We start from the raw sequence: 21,733 nt of genomic DNA, 5'->3' as shown, positions 1-21,733 counted from the left end.
ATGTAATAAAAATAAACACACACACACACACACCAAGGGATAAATTCATAGAGCGAAAAGAAAATGTTAAAATAGACCAAATACAAATTGAGACTAAATTTAAAAGAATCACTTAAAATGCAAATCTGCAATTCTTGGCAGGCACTGGAAGATAAATGAATGTCAATGACTATGTTTATTGAGACCTAACAAATGTAGGTGCCATTCCACATGTCTCATTTCATATGACCCTCCCTAGAACTCTAAAAGCTGACTTTCTAAACTTCCTGAGTAAACAGGCCCACTAATAACAGTGTATGGTGCTCCTATAGAACAGAGAATCTTATTCCAGGCAACGTTTTTAGCATAACAAAAGTGAAGGCAAAAAAGGCTTGCTCAGTAAGCATGTGGGTGTATATGTATAGGAAAGCATCAACAAGGTCCCTTAAATATGTACAACTTTTATATGTAATTATACTTCAATAGAGCCAAAAAGAATTTTGTGGGTAGTATAAATCTCAAAAAAAAAAAAAAAAAAAAAAAAAAAAAAAAAAGATCTGAAGCTATGGGATAATTAAAGAATAATACAGAAAGGCATTACATGGGTAGGATAGGTAGCTTTCGGCCTGGAGATATGAAATTAAGTGGATGTGAAAACTCTGGGTGATGGTGACACCTGCCTTTAATCCCAGCACTCAGGAGGCAGTGGGGAGGGGTCATATCTCTGAGTTTGAGGCCAGGCACTTCTACAGAGCAAGTCCCAAGACAGCCAGGGCTACACAGGGAAAAATTACAAAAATAAAAACAAACAAAAAAAGATACTAGGGATTAGAGAGTTGGCTTGGCAATTAAAAGCATATTGCTTTTATAGAGGACTCAAGTTTGATTCCCATAACTCATGCCGGTAACTCCTCAGGGATTCGACACTCTGGCTTAACCAGGACCTGAACATACCCACATGTAACATGCATAAATATACATACATCATAGTTAGCATTATTATTGCTGTGACAAGGTGCCATGACCAAAAACAACTCAGGAAGGGAAAGGTTTATTCTACTTCCATACCTACATCACAGTCCCACCACAAAGGAAGTCCAGGTAGGAACCAAAGCAAAGACCACTCAGAAATGCTGCTCTCTGGCTTGCTCAGCTGCCTTTCTTAATACAGCCAAAGCCCACCTGCCCAGGGAGCACACTACCTATGGTAAGTTCACCCCTTCTTCATTCATTAGCAATAAGGAAATGTCCTCTGCGCATGGTGCCCACACTATCACCAGTGCCAGGAGGATTTCTGAGTTCAAGGCCAATCAGACCCTGTCCCCCACAAAAAGAAAAAAAAACAAAAAAACAAAAAAAAACCACCCTCATAGACATGCCAACAGGCTAACCTAACAAAGATAATTCCACAATAGTTAATATTCTCATCATCCTAGGTGTGTCAAGTTAACAACAAAACCAGCCAAGGCACAAACAATTTCAGTCCCAAGAGATCTGATGATGTTTTAATTAGGATTACTATTGCTGTGATGAAACACCATGACCAAAGCAACTTGGGGAGGGAAGGGTTTATTTGCTGTATGCTTCCATATCACTGTTCCATGACTGAAGTTCATCTGAGCAAGAACATGGAGACAGGAAGTGATGGAGAGGCCATGCAGGGGTACTGCTTACTGGTTGGCTCCTCATGGATTGTTCTGCCTGCCTTCATATAGAACCTGGAACTACCAGTTCAGAGATAATAGCACCCACAGTGGGCTGGGCCTTTAACCACTAATCAATAATTAAGAAAATGTGCTATAAAGCAATCCCACTAAAAGCAGAGACTAGACAAGGCTGCCCACTTTCTCCCTACCTATTCAACATAGTACTTGAAGTCCTAGCCAGAGCAATTCGACAACAAAAGGAGATCAAGGGGATACAAATTGGAGAGGAAGAAGTCAAAATATCACTATTTGCAGATGGTAAGATAGTATATATAAGTGACCCTAAAAATTCCACCAGAGAACTACTAAACCTAATAAACAGCTTCAGAGAAGTAGCTGGATATAAAATTAACTCAAACAAGTCAATGGCCTTCCTCTACACAAAGGATAAACAGGCTGAGAAAGAAATTAGGGAAACACCACCCTTCACAATAGTCACAAATAATATAAAATACTTTGGCGTGACTCTAGCTAAGGAAGTGAAAGATCTGTATGATAAGAACTTCAAGTCTCTGAAGAAAGAAGTCAAAGAAGATCTCAGAAGATGGAAAGATCTCCCATGCTCATGGATGGCAGGATCAATATAGTAAAAATGGCTATCTTGCCAAAAGCAATCTACAGATTCAATGCAATCCCCATCAAAATTCCAACTCAATTCTTCAACAAATTAGAAAGGGCAATTTGCAAATTCATCTGGAATAACAAAAAAACTAGGATAGCAAAACTCTTCTCAACGATAAAAGAACCTCTGGAGGAATCACCATGCCTGACCTCAAGCTGTACTATAGAGCAGTTGTGATTAAAAACTGATGGCACTGGTATAGGGACAGACAAGTAGACCAATGGAATAGAATTGAAGACCCAGAAATGAACCCACACACCTATGGTCACTTGATCTTTGACAAGGGAGCAAAAACCATCCAGTGGAAAAAAGACAGCATTTTCAACAAATGGTGCTGGCACAACTGGCGGTTATCATGTAGAAGAATGTGAATTGATCCATTCCTATCTCCTTGTACTAAGGTCAAATCTAAGTGGATCAAGGAACTCCACAGAAAACCAGAGACAGTGAAACTTATAGAGGAGAAAGTGGGGAAAAGCCTCGAAGATATGGGCACGGGGGGAAAATTCCTGAATAGAACAGCAATGGCTTGTGCTGTAAGATCGAGAATCGACAAATAGGACCTCATAAAATTGCAAAGCTTCTGTAAGGCAAAAGATACTGTCAATAAGACAAAAAGGTCACCAATAGATTGGGAAAGGATCTTTACCAATCCTAAATCAGATAGGGGACTAATATCTAATATATATAAAGAACTCAAGAAGGTGGACTCCAGAAAATCAAATAACCCCATTAAAAAATGGGGCTCAGAACTGAACAAAGAATTCTCACCTGAGGAATACCAAATGGCTGAGAAGCACCTGAAAAAATGTTCAGCATCCTTAATCATCAGGGAAATGCAAATCAAACAACGCTGATATTCCACCTCACACAAGTCAGATTGGCTAAGATCAAAAATTCAGGTGACAGCAGATGCTGGCAAGGATGTGGAGAAAGAGGAATACTCCTCCATTGTTGGTGGGATTGCAGGCTTGTACAACCACTCTGGAAATCAGTCTGGCAGTTCCTCAGAAAATTGGACATAGTACTTCTGGAGGATCCCGCACTACCTCTACTGGGCATATATCCAGAAGATGTTCCAACCGATAAGAAGGGCACATGCTCCACTATGTTCATAGCAGCCTTATTTATAATAGCTAGACGCTGGAAAGAACCCAGATGTTCCTCAACAGAGGAATGGATATAGAAAATGTGGTACATTTACACAATGGAGTACTACTCAGCTATTGAAAACAATGAATTTATGAAATTCCTAGGCAAATGGATGGACCTGGAGGGCATCATCCTGAGTGAGGTAACCCAATCACAAAAGAACTCATATGATACGTACTCACTGGTAAGTGAATATTAGCCCAGAAACCTAGAATACCCAAGATATAAGATACAATTTGCAAACCACATGAAACTCAAGAAGAGCGAAGGCCAAAGTGTGGACACTTTGCCCCTTAGAATTGGGAACAAAACACCCATGGAAGGAGTTACAGAGACAAAGTTTGGAGCTGAGTCAAAAGGATGGACCATGTAGAGACTGTGACATCCAGGGATCCATCCCATAATCAGCCTCCAAATGCTGACACCATTGCATACACCAGCAAGATTTTGCTGAAAGGACCCTGATATAGCTGTCTCTTGTGAGACTATGCCAGTGCCTGGCAAACACAGAAGTGGATGCTCACAGTCAGCTATTGGATGGAACACAGGGCCCCCAATGGAGGAGCTAGAGAAAATACCCAAGGAGCTAAAGGGGTCTGCAACCCTATAGGTGGAACAACAATATGAACTAACCAGTATCCCAAAGCTCGTGTCTCTAGCTGCATATGTGTCAGAAGATGGCCTAGTCGACCATCATTGGGAAGAGAGGCCCCTTGGTCTTGCAAACTCAGTACAGGGGAACGCCAGAGCCAAGAAGTGGGAGTGGGTAGGTAGGGGAGTTGGGGGGAGGGTATAGGGGACTTTTGAGATAGCATTTGAAATGTAAATGAAGAAAATACCTAATTAAAAAAATACTTCTGTTCTGAATAGATAGATAGATAGATAGATAGATAGATAGATAGATAGATAAATAGATAGATAGATAGATAGAATGATAGATAGAAAAGAAAGGGAAAGGAAAGGAAAGGAAAGGAAAGGAAGGGAAGGGAAGGGAAGGGAAGGGAAGGGAAGGGAAGGGAAGGGAAGGGAAGGGAAGGGAAGGGAAGGGAAGGGAAGGGAAGGGAAGGGAAGGGAAGGGAAGGGAAGAGAAGAGAAGAGAAGAGAAGAGAAGAGAAGAGAAGAGAAGAGAAGAGAAGAGAAGAGAAGAGAAGAGAAGAGAAAAAAGAAAAGAAAAGAAAAGAAAAGAAAAGAAAAGAAAAGAAAAGAAAAGAAAAGAAAAGAAAAGAAAAGAAAAGAAAAGAAAAGAAAAGAAAATGTGCTATAGTCTTGCCTACAGTCTACTCTTAGAAAGCCATTTTCTTTTTTTTTTTTTCTTTTTTTTTTTTGTTGTTTTGTTTTTTTTGTTTGTTTGTTTTTCCAGACAGGGGTTCTCTGTAAAGCCCTGGCTGTCCTGGAACTCACTTTTGTAGACCAGGCTGGCCTCAAACTCAGAAATCCACCTGTTTTTTCCTCCCAAGTTCTGGGATTAAAGGCATGCGCCACCACCTCCCAGCAGAAATTCTTGACAAGTAACCATACTAGTTTTGCATTAATATATGCACTGTGATAAAATAAACTGTACACAACATCCCCAAAAGTGGAGAGGAAGCTTTAAACAAACTAACAATTACTGATTGCTGAGTAGCAGAAAGCAGTATTAATCTCTATCTTTAAAAGTTCCTGTTAGACAAAAGATGTCCACTATAAAACAGGGACATGTGCTCAACTATGTTCACAGCAGCCAGAAACTGGAAACAATCTAGAGGCCCCTCAACTGAAGGATAAAGAAAATGTGGTAGTATTCACAATGGAATACTACTCAGCTTATAAAAAGAAAGACATCATGAATTTTGGTGGCAAATGGATAGAACTTGAGATTGTCATCCTGAGTGAGATAACCGGATGGACACATCTGGTATGTACTTATAAGTGCACATTAGCCATAAAGTGCAGGATAACCATGCTACAATTCACAGACCCCAACATAGTTAAGAAGAAGGTTCTAAGGGAGGATCCTCGACTTTAAATCCGAATAAGAGGAAGCTAAATAGTCATTGGAGGTGGATGGAAAGACCATAGGGATTTAGTTTCATTTCTCTGTATGTGAATATAAAATTTGTTTTAGAGACTTTAGTTCTTCTTTTTTTTTCCATTTTTATTAGGTATTTAGCTCATTTACATTTCCAATGCTATACCAAAAGTCCCCCATACCCACCCACCCCCACTCCCCTACCCACCCACTCCCCCTTTTTGGCCCTGGCGTTCCCCTGTACTGGGGCATACAAAGTTTGCGTGTCCAATGGGCCTCTCTTTCCAGTGATGGCCGATTAGGCCATCTTTTGATACATATGCAACTAGAGTCAAGAGCTCCGGGGTACTGGTTAGTTCATAATGTTGTTCCACCTATAGGGTTGCAGATCCCTTTAGCTCCTTGGGTTCTTTCTCTAGCTCCTCCATTGGGAGCCCTGTGATCCAGTTTCTTAACTGAGACTTCCTCCTCTCAGATGTTTTTAGCTTGTATAAATCTGAGCAGGCAAACCACAAATACAAATAAATAATTTTTTAATTAAAAAAAAACGGAGGCTAAGGTGTAGCATAGTTGGTAGAGTACTTGCTTAATATTCATAAAGCTTAAGGTAAATTTCCAACACTGCATAAACCTGGCATAGGAGAGCACACCTATAATCATGCCAGAGGTGGAGCAAGAGGATTGTGAGTTTAAGGTCTCCCTCAGAACACAGCCAAGTTCAAGGCCAGCCTGTAATATCTGGAAAAGTAAACTGGGGGCTAAAGAGACGTCTCTGTGATTAAGAGCACTGGCTGATTTTCTAGAGGACCTGGGTTCAGTTCCCAACACCCACATGGCTGCTCACAACCAATTGAAACTTTAGTTCTAAGGAATCAGATACCCCTTGCTGGCCTCTGCAGCTACCAGTAAAGTACGAGGTATGCAAGCATGCAGGCAGACAAAACACCCTTGCGTAGGGAGGACGATGATGATGACGATGACGATGACGATGACGACGATGATGATGATGATGATGATGATGATAACAATTTAACAGACATTTATGAGGCTTTATTGGGAATCAGGCTATGGACAGAAAGAGAAACTATGAGAATGTAACTTTCTACCTCCATACTGGGGAACCAAATGGTACTAGCTGCTTAGAGAAGGATTTCTGCTCATCTGAAGAAAGTTCTGATGTGCATTTTAGTGATTTGCCTCCACTGATGAGGAATCCCTGGTCACTAGGGAAACTCAAGCACAAGAAGTGTATTGATAAAATCTCTAAGAGACAATTCAATGATTGCATGACATTGGAGATAACTGTGTTATGTAATGGGTTAGTGCCAGTCTCTGCTTTAACCAAAGTCTGTGGGAATATCTGTGCACAATACAACTTCCTTCCCAAGACCCTTGAAGCTGAGGAAGAGGGCTGGGCAGTAGGAGGCAGAGACAGGGGTAGGACAGCCAGGGCTGCACAGAGAAACCTTGTCTCAAAGTGAGAGGTGGGGGTGTGTAGGGAGAAGAAGGGGGAGTAGTGTCACATGGGATTGAGGGCAAGGGGTGTTGGTCATTTTTTGAGGTAGCCAACCATTAGAATTCCAATACCAAAACTATTCCTTGGTAACCAGAAAGTTTACTTATTTGCCCTGGGTTGTGAACGAGCCCTTTATTTGAACTCTGGCAGATGTCTTCTTCAGGTGAAGGCATTCATTTTACCAGGGACTCCAGCCCTCAGTGCATACACACAGCCCTCACACAAAGAAGGACAAGAAGGATCTGCTGGACATCAGAGAGAGGCAGAGAGAACAGGAGAGTGCCAAAGGAGAAGGGCACTCCCTCTGATGAGAGGACAAGGGTGGGAAGGAGAGCCAAGCCCTCCCTGCACATCACCGGTACTGTTGAAACTGTGAGGCCTTTTCCAAATTTCTGTCTTATTCTCTGGCTGAGGTGCTAACAGGCCACTGACTGCCTGATCTTGCTGACATTTCTGGACATATCTACAGCACACATTTTCCATCCCCGTGAAATTCAGATTTTTACACTGAGTTGCATGTCCCTGGACTTCTTTCATCGATGACCAATCAAATCAAGGAATACTCAAAGAATTATTTATTATAGGCTGTGTATGTAGCTCAGTGGATAGTGTGACCAGGATTTGAGCTCCAGAGTCCCACACACCAAATATAGTTGTGTAGACCATGACCACAGACAGCACCCAGGGAATGGAGGCAGGAGAATCCGCAGTTCAAGGTCATACGCCCTATATAGAAAGCTTGAGGCCAGCCTGGGCTACATGAGATGCTATCTCAAAAGAAGAGACAAAGAAAGAAATTTTTGCTACAAAGAAGTCATTTTTTTAAGCCCTCCCAACATGGAGGTGAACAACAGAGAGCTGTTTGTGGGGCTGGACAGACAAATAACAAAATCTAGTGGATCAGTTCTTAAGGCCAGTAAAGTAGGGTGGTGGAGAAGTTGGTTTGGCTTGTCAAGTGCTCTTGTAGCCCAAGCTAGTCTTCTATTACTAAATACGCAGGTAGCCCTCACCCTTAAGAGAAGCTGCAGGGAACTCGTGGTTCATTCTGCATCAAGTATCCTGATTTGCAAACTGTGTAAAGGCATGTGTTTCTCTAGTAAGCAAGGAGACTGATAAGATGGGCACATGGGCACAGGCCCTTGAGCACTCCTAAGAAGCCCCGCCCTCCTCCGGGCGTGTCTGACCCATACTGCTTTGCTTTTGCATCAAGTTTCCTTACTACTTTGCAAAAGAGAAAAGAGAAAACTAAAGATTCCACAGAACCAGTGTGGGTGGTACGCAATCCAAGAAAAAAAAAGCCACTGTTTTTCAAGTGTGCCTAAAAGAATTTCAAAAATGTGGAATGATAAGGAAACACCAGAAATAATACAGTGTGTGTGTGTGTGTGTGTGTGTGTGTGTGTGCATGTGGTGTGTTTGTGTATATATGTGTGTGGTGTGGTATGTGTTTTTGTGTGTATATGTGGTATGTATATGTGTGTGGTATGAGTGTATGGTATATTTTATCCTGTGTATGTGGAATGTATATGTGGTATATGTGGTATGTGGAGTGCGTGAGTGTACGTGTGTGTAGTAGGTATATATATATATTGTGGTGTGTGTATGTAGTATGTGTATGGGGTGTGTGTTTATGTATTTGTATGTGGCATGTGTATGTGGTGTATGTAGTGTGTGATGTATATATGATGTGTGTGTATGTGTGGTATGTGTGTTGTATGTGTGATATATGTTTATTGTGTGTATATGGAACATGCATGTGACATATGTGAATGTATGTGTTTGTGTATGTAAGTGGTATGGTGTGTGGGTGTTATGATATGTGTTTATGTGTGTATGTAGGGTGTGTGTGAATAAACACACTGGAAACTGAACCCAGGACAGCAGGTATGCTAACTATACATTCTACCACTGAACTGTGCCTCCCCCCCCCCCCAGCCTGAAGACAATACATGTTGACTAGTTCTCACATCCAGATGATGGTGGTAAGAGCTTCTTTTGTGGAATTAAGGTCATGGTGGTAGAGAGTGCCTGTTCATGGGCTCTTTGCCCTCAAACCTCCAACAGACCTAAAGGTTCCTCCTTGAGAAGTCAAAAGCGTCTGACAGTATCACCCACCTACTGTGTCTTTTCACCCAGATTTTCCCTTCTCAACAGAAACAATGCTACTTTTGTGTATTGTTACTAGAATGACAGCCTGAGGGATGCTGGCACAGAAAGAGCCCACTGTATGTGACCTATGTCCAGAAAACATCCGTGATTCCCTCCATCCTGAACGCCTACACTAACATCAGTGTTTCACCTAAGGCTACAACTCAGCTGTAAAGCACCTGCCCAATAGACACAAGGTTCAGCCCCCTAGCCACTAAGTAAGCAAATAGATAGACAAGTAGAAGGTTATATAAAGCCAGGCATGGAAGCACAAACCTAGCACGGGGAAAGCTGGGGCAGGACAAACATAACCAGTTAAAGGCGGGCCTGGGCTATGTGACACGACCCTGACTCAAAACAAACAAGCTAAAGTGGGTTTTTATTTTGCTTTTGTTTCAGGGTTTTGCTTTTTTTTGGGGGGAGTGGGGGGGTTGTTTGTTTGTTTACTTTGAAACAAGGATTCACTCTGTAGCCCAGGCTGGCCTAGAACTCACAGAGATCCACCTACCTCTGTCTCCTGAAGCTAGGATTAAAGTCCTGCACCACCACACTCAAGCAAGAGTGTTGTTCCAGGCATGGAATGAAGCTGGGGGGTCTGTAAGGTCATTTTACACTAGTACGTGGTATCACACAGGCAATCATGTGGCATCCCTGAATTCAGTCCTTCAGTCACTTCCATCTCTAACCACCTGCATGCAGATGCCAGCAGGTGGCGCCAGACTTCTCTTTTCTTGCCTCCTCTGTTTTCCTGGACAGTGGCAATCAAAATAAATTCTGGTTTCTAGGGCTCCATAGCAGGATTAACAATCTTCACAGTCCGTGAAAAACAGATGTGATCCATCTCATTTCAAAATATTAATAAGTTACAAGATGTGCATGACCGTGTTTCTCTGCTGACCGTGGGATTGACATTCTCCACACTCAATTCACACAAGTCTGTGAGATGGTTTTAGTGGTGAGCCTCATATCCTTCCCGCTTGAATGAGCCTTGGGGTCCCCTCTGCTCCCTCACTTAGCCAATAAAAAGCCCTCATTCTCCTGTATGCCCTTCAAAATGAATCCTGTGATATTTCCCAATTACAATTTTTCCTTCGATCTTCACTTTCTTACCAGGGGTCAGGGAAATGACTCAGCAGTAAAACACTGCCCAAGACTCATGGCCTGGGTTCCATCCCCAGAACTCACAGAAAGATGGAAAAAGAGAACAGAACCCACAAAGTTGTCCTGGGACCTTCATACACACACTGTGGCTTGCACACATGCACACACACACATACACACACACACACACATACACACACATACACACACACACACGCACACGCACACACACACACATACACACGCACATACACACACATACACACACACACACATGCACACACACACACATGCACACACACACACACACATACACACACACGCACACGCACACACACACATACACACACACAAGGGGTGGAGGGAGAGGGATGAACAGACAAACAGGCAGAGACAGAGAGACAGACGGGCAGACAGATAGACCTAGCCCAGAATTCCACCTAGAGAATGTGTTGAGATCATTTGAATACCACACTCAGAGGAACCTGAGGCCTTAAGAAAGAGACTGACAATTACTTCCTCACAGAGCAGATGAAGGACTTGAAGTGAGTTGTGGTAGGAAGATGTGGCCACTCTTTCTGTGTCTTCAAAATTCTTCTAGGCTCTTGGCAGTGTTTCAAATAGTTGGCACTTGTCTAAAAGACATAAAAAGATAGTCAGCAATTGTTCCAAGCAAGATACTGCAGCTTTGTGTGTGTGTATGTACATGTGTGTGCACACACGCACCTGTGTATACTAAGGTGTGTGTGCATGAGCTCTGACAGATCAAGGACACTGAGTCCTCCTCTATCACCTGCCTCCTGCTGCATTTACAGTGCATCTCACTGCACCTGGGGATAGACTGTCAACCAGCAAGCTCCATTGCCCCTCCTGTCTATAGCCACAATACCGCTGGTGTGTGCACAGCCACATTAGGCTTTTTTCTTTTTTTAAGATTTTATTATTTTCAATTGTTCGTGTGTGTGTGTGTGTGTGTGTGTGTGTGTGTGTGTGTGTGTACAGGAAAAGACAGAAAAGTCGGGCCCTGAAGCTGAAGTCACAGGCAATTAAGAGTCACTCCACTAGGTGGATGCTAGGAATCACCTCAATGCATACTCTTAACCACGGAGCCATCTCTCCAGCCCCAACATGTGGCTTCTTGCAAGGATTCTGGGATCAAAGCTCAGATTCTCGTGCATGTTTGCCGAGTGCTTTTACCTCCAACCCTAGTACTATAGTAATCTTTCTGTTTCTTTTTAACATTTATTTATCTTGATTTTATGTATGAGTGTTTTGTCTCTGTGTATGTATGTGTACCATGTGCAAACCTGGTGCCTGAGGAGGCAGAAGAGGGCCTGGGATCCCCTAGAATGACGTTAAAGACAGTTGTGAGTTGCCATGAACGTGCTAGGAACCAAATCCAGGTCATCTGTAAGAAAAGCCTGTGCTCTTATCCACTGCGTCATCTCTCCAGCTCCCTTGTCTTGGCTTTTGTTTATACACTTGTTTGGGGGTTGGGCTGGGCTGGGTTTCTTAGACAGAATGTTGGCTCTATAGACTATACTGGCCTCAGCTCACACTTGTCCTACCCTGGCCTCCCTAATACTGAAATAACAGCCATGTGCCACCACACCTCGTCATACTTCATTTTTACCAAGGCAAAGTACATTGCGCTGGGTACATGGGTATTTGGGTAAAGCCTTACTGCACATGTGTTTGATTCTAAAGTAAATATTGCTGGGCAGTTCACTGGATCACCGTGTTCTAAGCCAATGTTTGTTTCCTACTGTAGGTGAAAACACCGTTAGTCTTCCATGGAGCTACCATTCACCAACTTGGAGGTGGCGTTCATTTTACTGGCTTTCTTCATCTTTTCCTTGTTTACTCTGGCTTCCATCTACACCAGCCCTAATGAGAGGAATGAAGGTAAAAAGAAAGGGGGGGGGGGGTGCTTCCTGGATGCTGGTTTTTTTCTTCACAATCATCTTTCTGTACAGCTGGATTTGGTTTCATTTCTACTCTGCGTATGAGAATGAGTCTGCTGGGTGATGTGCGCACGTGTGCGTGCGTGCGTGCGTGTGCGTGTGCGCGTGCGCGTGCGTGCGTGCGTGCGTGCGTGCGTGAGGGTTCATTTGGGAAGGATCAGCATTAGGAGTCTTAAAACAGCTTCTTCTCAGGTTCTGAAAATGTAGCTTAGTCGCTGCTAGGGCTGCAGGCCCAGCTGATGTGGTGCCTACCTAGCATATAGGAAGCCCTTAGAAGTTCATACGCTCTGTGCAGTGGCATAGATCTCTAATCCAGCCCTCTGAAGGTAGAAGCAGGAGGACCAAAAGTTCAAGATCTAGCCTGAAACACAAAAAACTCTGTCTTAAAAATTAATTAATTTTCATCAAAGCTCAAACATGCAAAAAAATGTATTTTAAACCCAGTATCATGTTTTTGGCAGTAACAGCAAAAAAAAATTTTTTTGGTTTGGTTTGGTTTGGTTTTGGGTTTGGTTTTGGTTTTTCAAGACAGGGTTTCTCTGTGTAGCCCTGGCTGACCTGGAACTCACTTTGTAGACCAGGCTGGCCTCGAACTGCCCAGCTGTAACAGCAAATGTTAAGACAGAGGCGTATCATCTAACTAGTATGCTAGGTAGCCTAGGTCCCACCAAGATTTATGCAGAATCAATGATAAATTATACATGTATATATAAACACATCCCAAGGACATTTTCCATATTTATAGGGAATAAAATAAACTCATAAACAAACAGTGCTTGTAGATTTTCGTTTTTGTTTGTGGTGGAGACAAGGTCTCACTATGTGGCTTTGACTGGCCTATAACTTATTATATAGACCAGGATGGCTTTGAACCCTCAGTGTTCTTTACCTCCCAAGTGCTGAGATTAAAGGCATGAGCCAATAAGCCTGTCTGTCTTTGTGGTGATTTGTTTTGTTTTAATTTTTTACGTTTTGTTTATTAACGTTTTTCCAGCATGTATGTAGGTATTCACATGCAAGCCTGGTGCCTGAGAAGGTCCAAAGGGGCATTGCACTCCCTTGAACTGAAATTACGGATGGTTCTAGGACCCTGAATGGGAACTAGAAACCAAGCCCAGGTTCCCTGCCCCACAAGAACAGCAATTGCATTTAAATTCTGGGCTATCTCTACTCCTCCTCCCCTTGTTTGTGTGTGGGTTGTTTGTTTGTTCATTTGTTTTATTTTATTTTTTTAGTGGTTTGATAATTCTTTTTTTATTAGATATTTTCTTCATTTACATAAACCAAACCTTCCTCATAGGTTCTTGTCTTTAAGAAGTGCTGGCTATGAAATACATTATGTCTCGGAGACATGCAGTGTTTACATAACCAAGTAGAAACACAACAGACAGCGATTAGAACTCAAAACCCCCATTAAATTGATACTCGGATGACGGCTGACACCCAGAGTGGGAAGCCTAATTGGAACCTATGTAGCCTTGTTCCTGGTTCACAGATTGTTTCAACTATACTGTTTAAAATGAACTTGGCTGACAGACAGGAAAGCCGCACTTACTCTAACCAGATAACAATGTATTTTCTTTACGAGGTGGTAAACTTGGGGCTGGCACAGCCTTCCTGGTATCTTGAACCAAGACTGTTTCTACATTGATTTTCTGTGACCACTATCCTCTTACTCCATGTTATGATCCAATCCAGAAGACTGAAATCAAATTTTGGTCTCAGAAGTCAAACACCAAGTCAAAATTTTGAGTTTACATTTGTGAAGCAATAAAGGTAAAACCACTAATGCTTGGTTGTATATGTATTTATATATACACATCTGTGTGTGTGTGTGTGTATGTGTGTGTGTGTGTGTGTGTGTTCACATGCATGTATGTCTCCATGTGCACACATGTGCACATGTATTTAATTTTTGTTTTATTTATTTATTTGTTGAGGCAGGATCTTATGATGCTATACCCTGTCAGGCCTGGAACTCACTACATAAACCAAGTTAGACTTGAACTCACAGAGATCTGCTTCCTCTGCCTTCTAACTACTGTAATTAATGCTGTGCACCACAGAGATCTGCTTCCTCTGACTTCTAACTACTGAAATTAATGGTGTGCACCACTCCCAGCTTACTTATTACTTTTCAAAATAGTACTTTATACTTTGAGAATTTCACATGTGTGTACAACATCCTTAGAGCACATCCATCCCTTGCTTTCCTCTTCAACTCCCCGACATCTCTCCAACAGGCTCTCTCCCAGCTCATGTCTTCCTCTTCCTTCCTTCCTTCCTTCCTCCCTCCCTCCCTCCATCCCTTCTCTCTCTCTCTCTCTCTCTCTCTCTCTCTCTCTCTCTTCTTCTTCTTCTTCTTCTTCTTCTTCTTCTACTTCTTCTCTTTTCTTTTCTTTCTTTCTTTCACCACTGAGTTTAGCTATATTGCCTATATGTGGATGTAGGGTCATTCAGTGGAGCATGTTCAACTACCAGGGGCCACACCCTAAAAGAAATATTCTTCCCCTGCTCCCAGCAACCACCAACTGTCCACAGTGTTTCTGTTAAAGGTGGGGCCTCAAAAGCCAAAACAAAACCCATCACTTTGTACGCTAAATTTAAAAACTAGTTTTAAAAAAATGCATTTTGAGGCCGGTGGTATATCCCAGTTGGTAGAGTGCTTGCTAGGAAGCACTAAGTTCTAAATTAATCTTCAGTATATAAAACCAGGTGTATTGGTGGAACCAGTAATCTCACTACAGGGGAGGTAGAGGCCAGAAGACCAAGAATATCCTGAGCTTTCTGGGGAGTTTGAGACTAGCCTGTGCCAGAGATCCTGCCTCGAAAAATAAAGACATAGGGGAAAAAAAAGTACACTTCCTCTTACAGAATTATATAGAGAGTGATCATTTACCATCTGAGAAACCTGCAGACACACATGTAAATATACCCACAGTGACTTCCTTAAACCTAACCCAGGTAGACATCTGAAACGCCCCTCAGACACTGCACCCAGCCTTCTGTTTTAGGGACCCCCCACTCTCATGTTTCACAGCAGGCTTTATCAGGAAGAACTGTGTACCCCACTCTTGCTAAGGCTATTAGCTTTTGTTATGGGCTCTGAGAGCCGCTGGAGGACCTCGTTTACCTGATGCAGGACAAACAGAGGCCGCTCCAGCTTGTCTCTAGCAGTTGACACAGACTCTCACACACTCCAACTCTTTGTCTTGCGGTTGTTTTCACTGAGATTAGAACTGTTTGTCCTTCTGAAGCTAGCTGGAGAAGGATATAAATGTTTCCTGTAAAGACCAATGATTGCAGGGGTCCCAGGACTCAGTCACTCACCTGCACCTCCAATACTCTTCCCTGTACCAGGATGAAGGAAAGCCACCCTGCTGAGACCAGGCAGCTCTGCATTTGGCATATGGCCTACACAACACTGGGTTGACTCAAGCCAATCTCTTTATTTGTTCATTCTTCTTTTTCTCTTCTCTTTTTCACAAAAAGAAATAGGGTATACTTCCTAAGGATGATCCTCTCCAATGGGTCAGATGCAAGATCACATAGTCTCAGGTGAATATAACTATTGCTTTTCTGGAAGAAAGAGGGGAATGTTTAGTATAAGAACCTCACTAGGAAGAGGCCAGTGTGGTGGCTAAAGCCTCCTGCTATCAAGCCTCAAGACATGCATTCAATCCATGGAACCCACATGGTAGGAGAGAGCTGATTCTCATGGCATATATAGTTATTCACAGTGCACACATTCACTGGCTTTCTCTCTCTCTCTCTCTCTCTCTCTCTCTCTCTCTCTCTCTCTCTCTCACACACACACACACACACACACACAAACACACACACAAATAAATAAACAACGTGTAATTTTTTAAAATAATCTCCCTTAAAACTATAACTCAGTGAAAACAGAATTTAGGGACTAAAGTCCACCTCCAGAGAGCTGCTGCTTACCACAATTCATGCATCGTGATTAATGTCTCCTGGAAGAGGGACAACAGGAAAGAACAAGATGAATCACATCCACATAAGACGAGCTGGTAAGATGGTACTTGCTGCCAAGCGTGTTAACTTGAATTCAAATCCCAGGGTGCTCATGCTGAATAGATAACATCAACTCCTGCAAGTTGCTCTGCTGTGCCACATACTTACATAAGTAAATAAATGTAATCAAATTTTTAAAACTTCAATGCTTTAACTCCACTGAACCATTTCCTTGGGGTGGGGGTGGGGTCAATAAAAAACAAACCAGGTAAAGCAATATTTTACACAAAGTAAGATAAAGCTCGGTGCACGCATACCACTGAGAACGTTCTATTATGTGTAGAATTGGTTGGTTTTAGTGTGTGCTCCAGCCAGCTCTTAGAACACTGCCTGGTATAGAGCTCATCACTGAATGTCACAGCGAATACACTCAGCTTATTTCTTTAGGCAATTTCACTGTGCGCTTTCCGAATTCATTAGCATGATGTATTCTTTTCTCTCTCACGCTGTAGCTCTGCCTCCTAACTCTTCCATAATAATACTTTATAGCTACTTAATCTTTTAAGCCTGTCTAAATCTATGAAGCAGATAATGTTATTATATCTAAAAACCCTAGACATACTCACTGTATGTCTTTTTATAACATTCCATGTCCTCATGAAGGAGCAGAAACCATGATAGGCTGGTGTGCACACAGAGACATCACCCAGTATGAGTTAGGCTGGTGGCTTGCCCCTGTAGTCCTGGCTCTAAGGAGATGAAGACAAGATGATCAGGACTTCCAGGTCAGCCTGGGCTATATAAGACCCAATCTCAAAACAGGGGTGCAGTTGGAGAGATGACTCTGTGGCTAAGAGCACTTACTGCTCTTGCAAAGAGACCCAAGTTTTATTCCCAAGTGGTGACTCTATCACCTATAACTCTAATTCCAGGGACTCTGACACCATCGCCTGGCCTCCTCAGGCACGAGGCATGTACATGATATGAATACATACATGCAGGAAAACACTCATACATATAAAATAAAAACAAATAAGCCTTTAAAAATAAGAAGAACTGGATATATTGGTACTTGCCTTTAATCCCAGCACTCAAGAGGCAGAGCCTGATGAATTTGTGAGTTTAAGGCCAACATGATCTACACAGCAAGTTTCAGAACAGCCAAGGCCACACAGAGAAACCATGTCTCTAAAAAATATAATGATAATAATAATAAATAAAGTTTTAAGAAGATATTATCTGAGTTAGCAATAAACACCCTCCAGTAAACAGTGTCACACAGATCATATTAACTCAGAACAGTACAAATCTATACAGATAAGCATTGAATGCTCACCATCAATGTACATTTGATGACCCATCTACAGCATTCACAAACAATATGCTCATGAACGACATATTCTAAACTCAAATAAAATATCAGGAGCATGAGCATATGTGCTTGACAGAAGAAATCATGTCATGAATGCCGGAGTCAAATGCAGATAGGTCTGGAGGTGGGATGTAAGCAAGTGAAGGAGTATTCACCCAGTGCAGCACGGGGCCCTGCGCATCATGCAAAGCATCTGTGCATGGATAGGTTTGTAGCTCTCCATTGTTGGTGCTGTGCAGAGCACTGTGGACTTTCTTGAGTCATAAAGAACCATTTCCATCTGTTTCTACCCTTGGTTTTCTGAACCTCATGCTGCAAAGCTACAGCATCAGTTTAGGAGAGACCAGAGTCATGGCAGGTGTCTCCTTCAGAGACTACTAACCCACTGGGTAGCAGGTAGGAGCCATTTCCTGCCTGGGTTATATTGTCATCCACCTACCTTTGAAAGCTGTCTTGTCTAACGAGCAGGAGGAAGTGATAAATTGTAAGTGGCCCAGGAGGGAATTATAAGGATATTCTAGATAAGTAATGATCCTCCATCAAAGGTGTGTGCACAGCCTCCCGACAAACAGAAGCCACCCACATCCCCATGTCAGACACTCCCTTCCAGGGGAGCTGTGGGAACTGCCAGGTAGAGTCTTTGTTACTTCACCCATGACGCTTAGAACACCAGGTGAGCAAGGAAGCCAGAAGCTGCAGGTCATGTGTCACCAACTCAGATTAAGAGGAAACTTAAATTATCTTAGGGTTCTTTAGCTAGAATTGAAAGCTTTTCATACATTAAGAATTCACTTGAAGTCTATTATAGTGGTGCACATCTTTAGTCCTAGCACTCCAAAGGCAGAGGCAGCCTGGACTACATAGAGTTTCAGGACAGCTAACTCTTAACTAAAGAGACCCTGTCCCTACAACAACAACAACAACAACAATATAAACTTATAGAGCTAGAGAGATTGCTTGGTGGTTAAGAGCACTGGCTGCTCTTCCAGAAGACCAAGGCTTGGTACAAAGTACCTACCAGGCAGCTCACAGCTCCAAGTCTAGAGGACTAGCACTCTCTCTGACCTCCAAAGGCACACACACACTTGATATATATATACTACATGCAGGCAAAAATACCCATGTGTATTAAATAAATAAATAAATAAATCCTTAAAGAATTGATTTATAAGGCAGGGGAGATGGCTTAGCAGTTAAAAGCACTGCATACTGCTCTTCTAAAGGACCCGAATTTCATTCTCTGTACCTCTTCACAAACTGCCTGTAACTCCAGCTTCAGAGGTACCTGATGCCTTTGGCACCTATTTACACACACACACACACACACACACACACACACACACACACTAAAGAGAGAGAGAGAGAAGTAGACCTTTAAAAATCATTTTGAGCCCTTGGTGATAGTATACGGCTATAACCACATCCATCGTTTGAGAAGCAGAGACAGTAGGATTATGAGTTCAAGGCCAACCTAGGCTACAATACATGGCAGGGAGGAGACCAAACAAGTTACTTATGTGTTTCAACTGCTGTTGTTATGCTGTCCCAATATGACCAGAAAGATAAATTGCCCCCACAGAGCCGCTGTGTGACCGAGTAAAACATGATCCCATGTTTAAAGCACAGCGTCCCTTTTTCAAATTGCCTGACTTTAGTGTTGGTATCTCATTCTCGCTCAGGTCATCTGTGGCCTTCGATCTTTTCTGTAGTGTGTTCTTGTCCGTGTCTCTGTGTTACAGAGTCTGTGGCCTCTTGAGCAGACTGATGTCTTTGGTGTTTTCAACTGAATTTTCTTTGGGCATTTATCTTACACACACATACACACACACACATAACATAACACACTCCACAACACACATACACACATACCACACTACACACACTACACACACTACACACACACACACACACACACACACACACACACACACATACACACTCCTCACCATACAGACACACTACAAAACGCACATACACACACATACACTACACTACACACACAAACTATACACATACTACACACACACACATACATATACACACACACTACACATACATATACATACTATACACACACTACATACACGCACCACACCAAACACACACACACATACATACTATACACATACTACACACATACTACACACATGCACCACACTAAACACACACATTATATATACACACACCACACTACATACACTACTCACACACACACATCACATACACACTACACAACACACATATATACACATACACACTACACACATACTATACACACACATACACACTACACACACACCACACCAAACACACACATATACACACACACTACACATACATATACACACACACACACACACACACACACACACATACACTTTTCTCAACTCCCAACAGGTTGAAATGGTTGTAATGAGTTTCACATTTGTAGTAGTTTTTCTAAGCTTTTCTGGTTTGGTTATGTTAGGTTAGGGGTTGGGGTTTTTCAGGGGGCTTAGGGAGTGGTGTTGTTTTGAAGGGGAGTATGCTATTCAGCTTTGGTTTTAAGAAAACCTTTTGTAACACCAAATGCAACTTGATGGCAAGAAATATTAGTGGAGAGTATGCTCGTAGCTATCATAGTTCAAATATTTGTTGAGAACCTCTCATAGATAGTATAGTTTTTCCAAAGAAACAACACTTGCTTTGATCTGGAAGGACTGGCTAATTAATACCAACAACAACAAAAAAAAGTTCCAAAACACGCGTATGAATTCTAGAATCTGGGTGGTCATATCCTTAAAGGAATATTGACAAAGACAGACCAGCTTTGAACAAACAATTGCTCTGCCTCCATCCCGACTGACTCAGACTGTCTTCTTATAAGGCCTGTAAATACCTGCATAGTTATGTTCACTCAACAGTTGGCCACCAGGTCCCTCTGTTGACTGATGGGTTCACTGGCCTGACCACAAGCTTTTAAATATTCATGAGGCAAAATTCCTGCAACAAGCCAGTGAGCACGTCATCTTTCAGTGCTGACATGATGCCAGACAATCATATTGGCCTCTCTCATAGGAAGATTTTATGCACCTTGAACCACGTGTCACATTACCCTCTCCAGTGTCTGTGCCCTCTGACAGCCATCATTGTAGATTACCATGTAAACACTACTGTAGCAGAAGTCAGATTTGTTTTGTTTTGTTTTTTCTGTTTTGTTTTGTTTGAGACATGGCTTGAAATTTGTTAAATAGACAAAAATGGCTTCAAACTAACAAGAGATCTACCTGTTTCTACTTCCCCAAGCACTAAGATTAAAGGTGCGCACTACACCCAACCCTGCAAACATTTGTATAGTAATCAATGTCTAGAGGGACATTTCTGAAGGCAGTGTACCATAGAGCACCTGTTATCTATCATTACTGTTGATTGTCATCATTGATAAGTAAAGAATCAGTAAAGAAATCTTGCACTGGGTATGGTGGGACACACCTTTAATCTAAAGAAAAGAGAAAGTTGGGGGAGGAGGGAGAAGGAGGGAGACCTTGCAAAATATTCCTATCTGCATTTATTTCTGGTTGTTTTGGTAGTCATGGTACCAATTCAATAATAGTTGAAAATAATTACCTTATGACATCAAAAAATGTACACTGGGAGAAAGGGGGGAATAGAGGTAACCCACATATGAAGAACATGATTTCCAACAGAAGGCTTCTTCAATCTTGTTTTGTTTCATTACATTGTATTTAGTGACTGTGGGGGATGGGGTAGGGTGGGGATAGGTATGTGTGTAAGTGTGTATTTGGGGGATTTAGGTGTGTAGGTTGGGTGTGTGTGTGTGTGTGTGTGTGTGTGTGCGTGCCTGTAGGTAAGAATACCAAAGAACACTTGTGAAGGCCAAAGAAAACTTTTGAGAATCTGTTCTCTCCTAACGCCATGTGAGACAAAAACTTACCTCAGACTGTCAGGCTTGGCAGGAGGTACCTTTACCCTGTGAGCCATCATGGCCTCCCAACAAGTCTCTGTATTCTTCTCTATGAACTTCTCAGTGTTGTATTTGGGATGAACTGGGTTTGGTTAAATATAAATGACACGTCTTTGGTAGCAGAGGAAATCATCACTAGGAAATGTACAGCTAAGAGGGCATGATCTTAAAGACGTAGGGAGAAGTGTACTTCTCAGCATTCATACTACCTGGAGGTAGGC

General features: G+C 42.3%; 1 protein-coding gene and 1 long non-coding RNA gene across 2 annotated transcripts in view; one reads left to right on the top strand and one right to left on the bottom strand.

The window, feature by feature from the left end:
• The window catches only part of Smim31 (small integral membrane protein 31), a 43,951-nt gene that overhangs the window by 9,122 nt on the left and 13,096 nt on the right, over window positions 1-21,733 (top strand). The window contains exon 2 of the mRNA NM_001352886.1: window positions 12,003-12,136. Within this exon, the coding sequence (NP_001339815.1) occupies window positions 12,025-12,136 (112 nt within the window). The 5' untranslated portion in view covers window positions 12,003-12,024. The remainder of the gene's footprint in view (window positions 1-12,002; window positions 12,137-21,733) is intronic.
• Window positions 10,576-16,314, bottom strand: Gm39184. Its single transcript, XR_870474.2, has 3 exons — window positions 16,147-16,314; window positions 15,526-15,774; window positions 10,576-10,866 (listed from the first exon to the last, which is right to left on the bottom strand). It is a non-coding gene; the product is annotated as a predicted gene, 39184 (long non-coding RNA).

This window comes from Mus musculus, chromosome 8 (genome assembly GCF_000001635.26).
Source record: "Mus musculus strain C57BL/6J chromosome 8, GRCm38.p6 C57BL/6J".
NCBI classification, from domain to species: Eukaryota; Metazoa; Chordata; class Mammalia; order Rodentia; family Muridae; genus Mus; species Mus musculus.
The sequence above is the reverse complement of the archived record's forward strand: the minus strand, read 5'-3'. Positions and strand labels throughout refer to the sequence as shown.